The 9,609-nt window shown below is 45.8% G+C and overlaps 1 protein-coding gene across 1 annotated transcript; it reads right to left on the bottom strand.

The window, feature by feature from the left end:
- Window positions 1–739: 739 nt before the first annotated feature.
- LOC146198416 (uncharacterized) lies at window positions 740–9,320 on the bottom strand. Its single transcript, XM_084593926.1, has 3 exons — window positions 9,041–9,320; window positions 3,686–4,014; window positions 740–1,529 (listed from the first exon to the last, which is right to left on the bottom strand). Exons 1-3 carry the CDS (start codon window positions 9,132–9,134, stop codon window positions 1,317–1,319), a joined length of 636 nt encoding a protein of 211 aa, XP_084450052.1. The 5' UTR covers window positions 9,135–9,320; the 3' UTR covers window positions 740–1,316.
- Between the last annotated feature and the right edge of the window lie 289 nt (window positions 9,321–9,609).

Below are 9,609 nucleotides of genomic sequence, written 5' to 3'. Positions count from 1 at the left end.
CCCCCGGCCACCCACGCCAAGAAAATCATCCTTCCGTTGTAGTAGCGCATAGTACTTAGACTGAACCCAAGTATATGTGCGCTTAGACACAAGCCGCCCGTGGGAGACGCACTATATGTCGGCCATATATGTTGTTAACTTTGAGTTGCATATCCCACGTGCCGCGGATCAGCAATGGTGGTTCCGAAATCAAAAATGCCTCCACTCCGGTGAGCTATATTCTGCACACAGTGGACTCGATGTGCGATATGCGCGCCTTATAATGGTTCTGTGACCACACGTCTGGGAACTGAAAGCTCCTGCTTGTGAGTGGATGCTCGCAACGAGGGACGGCGTTTGTTGCAGGAAGAACCACAATCCATCTTGGACACTATTGGGCGAAAGGTGCTACAGCCTTCACTGGCCCACACTGAAATTTGTGCGTCAGTAAATTAGTGAATTTGGTAATTCTGTTATACACCAGCTGGCGCCTCGTTTACTCTACTTTGTCCTTTAATCGCTGCGCTATATTAAACCTGCATTTACGGTAGTGAGAAAGTGTAGATCATTTTGTGAGGTATCTACAGAAGTTAACGTAGAAAGACGGGCTAGTTGGTCTTGATAAGTAGAGTGCATATTTTGTCAGCGTAAAATTAAAGACAGGACTAAAGGAAAAAGATAAGGGATAAACGTTGAACTTTCAACTGATAGTTTAATGGTCGTAACATCAATATATACAAAAATTTTACAACGCCATCACTTGAGCGCATGCTCCCGCGTTTCAGCGTTTGTCCCTTGTCTTTTTCCTTTAGTCCTGTCTTTAATTTTACGCTGACAAAATATGCTCTCTACAGAAGTTCCTTTTCGAACTGTTCATCCCGACCACCGCAATGTGCTCCACGTCTCAAGCAGTCACGGTGTTATCAATCGTACATGGTAACCATCAACCATCAACATCGTCACAAATTAACCCAATCCAGCCCACGCCAGTTCGCTTCGTTAAACACAAATATATGCTTATATTCTGATCGCCCGCCTCCCCCCTTCCTCTCCCGGTTCGTGCACTTCGGAGTCACTCCACCCTTTCGATAATGTGGCTCACGTATAAGGAGGGAGCTGGTAATAGGTAAAGCACCCTGAAACGAATTTGATTTCCGCCAGATTGGCAATTTAATACATCTATTTCTTACAGTGTGAACATTCGTCGGCGGTCCCACCGAGATCTTTGTTGTGGCACACCAAACATGCAGCCCGGGCTATCGTACCGTACCCAAGGAAGTTGCCTGATTCGGACAGAGTATAGTATGCAGACTGCGGCACAAATCAGCGCTTTATAGTCACGGTCCCCGAGACCTCCTGGTCAGCAAGGGCGCCAGAAGGTGGCGCGGACAGCCAAAGAGGGTCGCACAGTCGACCCCGCTGAGCCCTCCAAGTATGGCCTGAACGAAGGGCCCTCCCCGATGGTCTTTTCTGGCCGCAGTGTCCAGCAACGACGCCACCACCGGAAACCGCGCCTGCGCCACTCGGGTCACCTCGCAAAACAGCTGCACCTGCGCAGACGAGTAGAAGAGTACCTACACTGCGGAATCTTTTTGGGCAAGCGGACCACAACACATGGTGAACGACCATGCGAATGGTGAATAGTAGGTGTAACTGGGAAAAGGATCCGCATACAAATGAAGACAAATTGGAGGCAGAAAAGGGGACATATATTTTTATAGAAACAGAGAATAGCGGTATAGCACATGTGCGGGCTCCTCCAGGAATAGCTTTCCAGGTGCATTAACTAAATGTGATGGAACCTGCTCAGGACCCTGCATAGATTAATCTAGAATAACTGTATAGGTGGTCTAGTATTCCTCACTATAGCCCGTGAGTCCAACTTCCTTTTTATCCATCAGACCTTTGTTCTGCACATGTCGGACATGTTCGGACAGGGAGATTGAAAAGTCACAGCAGGCATATACACACATTATGACCACAAGGCCAGTGGCTACATTCTGGCGGGCCAGTAGCCGAGCTCTATAGTCTTACATGTCCTGAAAATGCACCAGGAGTACTTTTTTTTTTTCCTTCTCAAATTTCGGTCTCGTGCGCGGCCGAAACAATTGCGCTGCCTGTGAAAGAGACCTCGTACTTTCAGATGTATGTCCGATTCCTACAGGGCGTGTTAATTCGCAGGGACACGTTGCATGGAACTGATAAGAAATTAAATGATTTACAAGCACAACATAACAGAAGTTGGCTAGGCGTGCGACCTCTTACTGAATTTTTTTCCGCCGGGATCAGTAGTGGACTCATCTCAGCTTTTCATATAGTTTGCATGAACGGATGAATCGGTTTGGAGCACATAATGAGCCGGGCTCAATAGTAAGCCCATGGTAGGTGAACGATCGAATCTGCTTCCACGGTCAGTTGAATGATGAAGTTTGCTGCCACGTATGCCGGCAGACCGCGGCCATGTCGCAACATCTACTGCCTCACTTTGTCTAGCGCCCCCAATCGAAATGCAGAATGATCTCAGCTATCTTTGCTGCAACGTGTGTGTCCGCGGCTCGTTTCAACACGCGTGTTCGGGTAGAAATTGGTGCAGCGGGTGCGAAAGAAACCCGTGAATTTATCGTGCTCAGCCGCAGGCTGCGGCACAAAGTACTAACCGTTGCACGTATGGATTCCGCGAAGATGACGCTTATGCGGCCTTTGGAGCGTTGTGTGTTGTCGTGAATTGTGCTTGGAACCATCAAGTGGTCTTCACACGCACGCAAACAGAAATCACGCCTCATCTGAGTGAATTGAACTCGCTCATCAAAGGTTCATAAAAAAAGCTCCTCAAAGGTGCACCATGCAGGCTGTCATTATCGCGTGATTTTTTTTTTTCACTAACTACGCAGTAACATGACCGCAGATATAACCCTCGTGACTGACTATATGCTGTCTTTGTCCTAAGGTCATTTCTAGGTGCCGGCGCACCGACGGAGAGTAATAGAGGGAGCCAGCCAATGGCGTTTTCGCACTCACTCTGGCGCGCTCTTTGCACCGGGGCGAAGTACATTCACGTTCGTCCCTCTGATCGCAGCGGACGCGTTCTCTTCATCGTCATCATGTCTGGACGTGGCAATGATCTTGTCAATGTTAGGCCCCGCTGGCGGTACATCACAGCGGACTTTTTGGAAGCAAGCAGAGCGTCCTTTATGTACCGCTTTGCCAGGAGAGTCCTCCCCATTAAGGCTCCAGCGTTTACACGGACCAGCTTGCGACCAACTTGTCCGATTTGTGGTATGGAGCTCGTATGGAGCTCGTATAGCGAGGACCTCTCCGAGCCTTTCCTTCATCAGCGGTACAGGACACCTATGGAACTTGTCAGAGTTACTTAATCCTAGCAGTTACGAAACTCGATCCGATTGAAAATACCGCCATGGCCCATGACCAGTCGGCAATTTCCGAAGGTTAACGATCCAGGCAAGTGGCGCCACATATAAAATGACCATTCCTAAGCCGTAGTTGTGCTTTGAGCAGATGTAAGCAGTTCCTCTGAAATGCTAAGTAGTGTGGCAGTCAGCTGTGTTTTGCGCCATTAAGGGCACCAGATATTGGTACACAGGTTTCATGCTGAGCTTCACAGGGACCTCTGGCCATCTACTTCCCATACATAGAAACAGGGTAACAAAAATCGTGCTTGCAAACTGTAAAAAGTTGTAGTGCCGACCTGGCACTTGGCATCGGTTCCGTTGAGGGGAGCGAGGAAGGCTCCCCTAGCTGCGAAGACCGGCGTGGGTGTCAGTGAGGTCGCCGACTCGTACAGCGAGAACAGCGCTGACAAAGCGACCAGCACTGAATACCAGCCTGGGAAGACTGCCATGCTGGTCGCCAGAACTGCCAAGAACACCAGAGACTCGAGCACCAGCCGGCCGCCCACTGAACGGGCCGAGAAAACGGCTGACACTGGCACCAAGTCACGCATCAGAGATCGGACCGTGCCATTGACTCCTGCTCTTTGTGGCGACGTCGATTTTCCGAGGCCCCGTCGCACCAGTCCTGCAGAGAGACAAGGACGCCACGCATCGTGTGAAGGCACTCATTTTTCAGAGAGGAGCGTTTGAGGGGCGGCTATGTCACGTGTCACCTAAAGCCAACCTGGGCGTCCGATTGACCCCTTGTTCCTTCTGGTAGTTGACGGCATCCTCGACTCCATAGTCTCGCCAATGTAATGGCTGCAAAGCCTAAATGTAACCAAAGCATTGAAGGACTCGGGCCTATAACAAAGCAAAAGTAAGCAAAACGACGTTTTCGCTTTATAGGTTTAGAAGGGTTAAACCTCCTCCAATATTTGTCGAGGTCACCGCTAATGGAGCTTATACATCGGTGTTGATTGCTTCCATAAACTTTGGAAGCCATTCGACATCTGACTCTAACAAAAATCTATTTTAATGTGTCGTTTTAGTGGCATCAGTTCAGGTTATTCTACTTTGAACACTGCATTTCGATGTCAGAAACATTTCCCCGCGCCCCATTTCTGTATCAAATTTTTTAGCGTTGTATATTAGCTCGCCTCAGGCATTTTATGAAAGGATTGAGCGCTTACAGAAGCCACTTGAACTGTCCAACACGCGTACGCTTTTAACGCGCGTTGTCGGCGCGCTGTTAGTGACCTTTCACGCAATGACGCGTCGTCTTGCACAGCGATGAAGACGGCGTAACACTTTGTTTTAGGCTGCAACTGCAGATTTGTATCTTGATCCGCTATCTCAAATATTCTGTGCGTTTGGCCACAGTAAGAAGAGCATAATTACGCACTCGTTCCCCAACGCTCCCGAAGACAGAATTGAGAGCGCAGGGCCATATAAAGAGACGTGCCTCCATCCTGAAATGAATCGTTCAAAACACGCGAACATGGTGTATGAAGCAAAGCAGCAGAGTTGAAATCTGAGTGCATACAAAGAAATTAAGCGCTTGTGCAAAGCGCACCGTAGAATTAAATGACAGTAAAACGAGTGACAAAGGGGCCCTCGAGTACATCGCACTGCAAGAATCGCGAGAGCAGGGCCCGTATTCCTAGTTTGCGTCGTTATAGAAAGTGTCGCTATCTCCCTGACCTCAAGTAATCTGATTGGTGGAAACCCCGAAATATGATGTGGCCACCTCTTCCGGTTCCGTATTGGCAACACCCGGTTCCGGTGTTTCGACCAATCAGATGACTCGAGGTTACGTGAGATAGCGACACTTCGATAACGACGCAAACTCGGAATACGGACCCAGATGGCCACGCAGAACGAAGCACAGCGCGTGAATCGGGAATTTTTGCGATGAGAGCATGCACCTCGTTACGCAAAAACGCCTTATCACGGCGAGAGCCTGGTTCATGGCGTGCCTTGTGGAGGGGCGCTAGGACTCCAATATCGAATGGCCGTACCGGAGCAAATGACCGAGCATGGCTAATATGGCGGCTGTGATCAAGCGTACGGTCAGATGAAAGATATCAGTCATCATCATCATCAGCCTGACTATACCCACTGCAAGACGATGGCCTCTCCTATATTCCTGCAATTAACCCGGTGCTGTGCTAGCTGCATCCACTTGACCCCTGCGAACTTCTTAACCTCATCCGCCCACCTAGCTTCCTGCCGCCCCCTGCTACGCTTTCCTTCCCTTGGAATCCAGTTAATTGTTACCCTTAAAGGCCATCGGTTATCCTCTCTTCTCACTACATGTCCTGCCCATGCCCATTTCTTTTTGATTTCCACTAGAATGTCAGTAACTTGAGTTATTTCTCTGACCCACTCTGCACGCTTCCTATCTCTTAATGTTACCCCTCCCATTTCTCGTTCCATAGCCCTATGCGTTTTCCTCAACTTAAGTAGAACCCTCTTCATTAGATTCCATGTTTCAATCCCATAGGTGAATGCAGGTAAGATATCGGTAAGCGTGGCTAAATGAGGCATGTCAGCTGCATTTTTAGAACGATAGGTCTACACATGTACAAACCTGGTGACCGCTTCAGTATCTCCGGACGACTTTCAAGATCAGCCAAGGTCAAAATATAGCCTGCGTAGCGACAAGTCTCGCTTAGTATAATGTGTTATGGTGAACTAGCTGGTTCTCGACCACATCGCTGACCACTTTACTAATTACGCATCGTAATTAACTACGTTTATTTAGTTAATTGTGATTGAAAACAGATTTACGCTCCAGAATCGTCATACATCGTTGGATAGCTTATGTCAGGTAAAATTTCACGACTTATTCTAGGCATAAATTATCATTATGCAGCATCAAGTCATCCATTGTTTTATAACTTATGCCGAATATGACTGCTCTGCACTAATTGAAAACATTAACTAATTACTGTTAATTATTCAATATGATTAAAAATTAAGCTTTACGCAACAACATCGTTATATATCGTCAAAAAGGTTTTGACCAGTTGAACCAGATAATAAGCAATCGCTCGATATTGGGTGTAAACAGTGTCAAACCCCTACGATTGGATTATTTTAATTTTTCTAATATGAAGTGTTTCTGGTTCCTCATTTCCGTTCAGTACCAAGTAATTTATCGGTCAAGGCATGCAAGTATCTGCACAAGAACACTACACGAGAACGACATTTTGATAAAGGAACTTGGTAAATGCTAGATATTGGAGCAGTAGGTACAGGCACAGAAGATTGCAGGCAGCGAAAGATAAAAATATATCTTAATGAATAAACAACGCTAAAGACGAGGATGGAGAGCAAATAAGCAAAATTACTGACTCGCAACTGAAGTTTATTGAATAAAACATAATAAAAACCCAAGCCCAATACGCACCAAACCACACACTAACCAAATACCAAAAACCAAGTCATGACAACCCAGTACACATGCCATGTTCAAGAAATCTAACCCATTATCTGTTAAAGCAATGGACGGGTCGCTGACACATTCTTCACCTAATTATATGATATACCTGGCCTCAGTGAATTCCCGTTTGATCTGCACCGGATGGGCATCCAGAATATCTGTCCGTGGAAGAAGAGATTGGCAGCCCTCATTCCCCTTGCAATGCGCAACCAGATTAGGCCAGACTACCAATCTCTAGTGATCTCTCGTGCTCTCGTAACAGAACATTAATACACCTTTTGTAGGGGATCTAATCTGGTTGCGCATTGTAAGAGTGTGAGGGCTGCCAACCTTTTCTTCAGCAGACAGATATGCTGGATGCCCATCCAGTGCAGATCAACCGGGAAATTATTGAGGTCAGGCATATCATGCTAATAGGTGAAGAATGTGTCAGTGACCCGTCTATCACTTTAACAGATATATTGAGGTTAGATTTCTTGAACATGGCATGACTTGGTTTTAGTATTTGATTATTGTGTGGTTTGGTGCGGGCTGGCTTGGGTTTTTATTCTGTGTTTTCTTCAATAATCTTCAGTTGTGAGTCAGCGCTTTTGCTGCTTGCTTCTTTGCTCTTCATCCTCTCATATCACCGTACCAACTAGCCCAGATGTCTCTATTATAATAGGTGCTTCCTCAGTGCATATATGTTATACACCTAGAGAAGAAAGCTTCGCGGACGCACCAGTAATTTCAATAATTAGGATTAGCAGTCGTACCGTTATGGTATATATGCAGTGCACTTAAATTGAGATATACTTGCCCAATTTTCATTTAAACGATACGGTATTCATTTCGGAATAAAGACCATCAAGTCATACAAAGCAGGCGTAAAGCTGCGCCTTTCTTAGTCTTCTTTCATGGTTCTAGCTTTCATCTTTCTATAGTTCTATTCCCCGCTGCTCTTTTTAATTCCGTGTGCTTATTCACACGTATAAGGCGCAAGCTACGCTTTCCCATGACACGCTACAATTATAACGCTGTAAGCTACAGCGATTCCATACGTCGGCATATGAAAAGTGATGAAAAATGAAACGACGCGGGGCGTACTTAAATAATAATAAAAAAAAAAGCTTTGGAAAAATTGCGGCCAAGCGCAAGGCCACCTCTACAGAATTATTCTACGCTTCAACGAGGTCACCTGCGGAAGTGACATGCGGCAAGTCCACACGGCATATGAGTTGCATTGCAAGACCGTGGTGTAATGTGGCACTGCGAAATACTACATGCTCACCTTTATTGTAAGAGTGAAGAAAGAGTCTATTTATAAAGAGCGCTATTTTTTGTTAAGCGAGTTCACGAGTTCTCGGTCACTATCCCAAATTTTCACTTAGATACCCCTTTTGCTAGGGGCCGCTTTCTCGGAGGCCTTCCAGTATAATCCGAGGACAGTTTTTCCTGCCCCCCCCCCCTTTCTTTTTTTCTTCGTTATCTTCGTTATGGAAAACTCTGTGCAGAATCTAGATGTGGCAACTGAGGCGCTAAATGCCAGCTTCTGGCAGGCGCCAGATGTATACGCAAAGATAGGCTTTCCAATAGGCCACGGCCAAACGTATGAAATTGCCGCCTATTGAGGCCTATAGACCATTGTTCGTCTTCAGTGGATGCCTTGCGCAGACAAGCCAGCCCCATGCCACGAGGGAGAACAATAAATCATGTAGATTTCATCCTGCACTTCATAAGCATATAAACCGATTAGAGTGTGCACATGTCTTTCTGTCGTAGTCTCAATGAAACAGCTAGACCACTATTCTCCGGTTTTCTAGTAATATGTCGAAACAAATGATTTTGTTGCAGCGCGAAGCACTGAGGCGATACTTTGAGAAAGTAGTTAAATTTGTTACCCAGTACAAGCAAAACGAAGTGCAACACAAAAGAATCGCACACAGTCATTCAACAAAAACTGCTGCCGTGCTTCGGTGCTTCTATGAATATAACTTCTGGTTGACAGCGTTAGTGTTAATCCGTATTCTGCAAAATAGAGAATCAAACTATCTGAAAAGAAGAACCAATCAACATACCTAAATTCAGCGTACAAATACGCAAAATCATCTTGCTGCACTCAGCAAGATGATTGCTGAGTGCAGCATCTTAAGATGATTGCTGCATTACGCACTCACGTTTTCGGGTATCGTGCAGCGGTACAATATCTTATAGTAATGTGTATAACAAGGAACGAAGCACGCACCTATTTGGCTATCCCCTGCCGCACATGGAAGACAGACGAAGGTACAAAGTATTAAAAACGACAGCAAAGTAACGCACACGCCCCTTGAATACATTTTGCTTGCTGTGAAATGCGGCTACACGATGTCATGCAGCCAGAAAAATGTCTTTCGTGCGTTTAAGATAGTCAGATATAGCGACAACGCCACGGAAATCGTTTTTGTTCTGATAACTCGCTTGCAATCTACTCGGGTCTCACAGAGGTCGTGGTTCATACGTTTTATCTCGTATTTAGACAGTGGAAGTAGAACACTATAGTGGAAGTTCAAAAAAAGCGCGGGAGTGTATCTCATTACGATATCTTGCGTTACGTATCTCGTATCCCGATAAGAATTGTAGAAATAGCAGCTACTTGGTCCAAAATAAATGCAGTAATTGACCTAAAATATTTATTACAACCAGCAATCTAGCGTGGTTGCGAGATGATGATGATGATATTAAGCAAGTCGAAAGCGAAACAGTAGAAAGTAAACGTCAAATGTTTTAATAACCTTTAGCACTTATAAACAAATAAATAACAATCATTAATTA

This window comes from Amblyomma maculatum, chromosome 2 (genome assembly GCF_055883805.1).
Source record: "Amblyomma maculatum isolate TAMU_Amacu chromosome 2, ASM5588380v1, whole genome shotgun sequence".
NCBI classification, from domain to species: Eukaryota; Metazoa; Arthropoda; class Arachnida; order Ixodida; family Ixodidae; genus Amblyomma; species Amblyomma maculatum.
This window is presented reverse-complemented; position numbering and strand designations above follow the sequence as displayed.

What these genes read in the sequence shown, in the direction of transcription:
- LOC146198416 (XM_084593926.1), bottom strand. Translation starts at nt 9,134, where the DNA reads ATGTATTCAAGGGGCGTGTGCGTTACTTTGCTGTCGTTTTTAATACTT. An exon ending in GGCAGGGGATAGCCAAATAG is followed by an intron (nt 4,015 to 9,040) that starts GTGCGTGCTTCG and finishes GTCTCTCTGCAG; the next exon opens with GACTGGTGCGACGGGGCCTC. An exon ending in GAACCGATGCCAAGTGCCAG is followed by an intron (nt 1,530 to 3,685) that starts GTCGGCACTACA and finishes TCGTCTGCGCAG; the next exon opens with GTGCAGCTGTTTTGCGAGGT.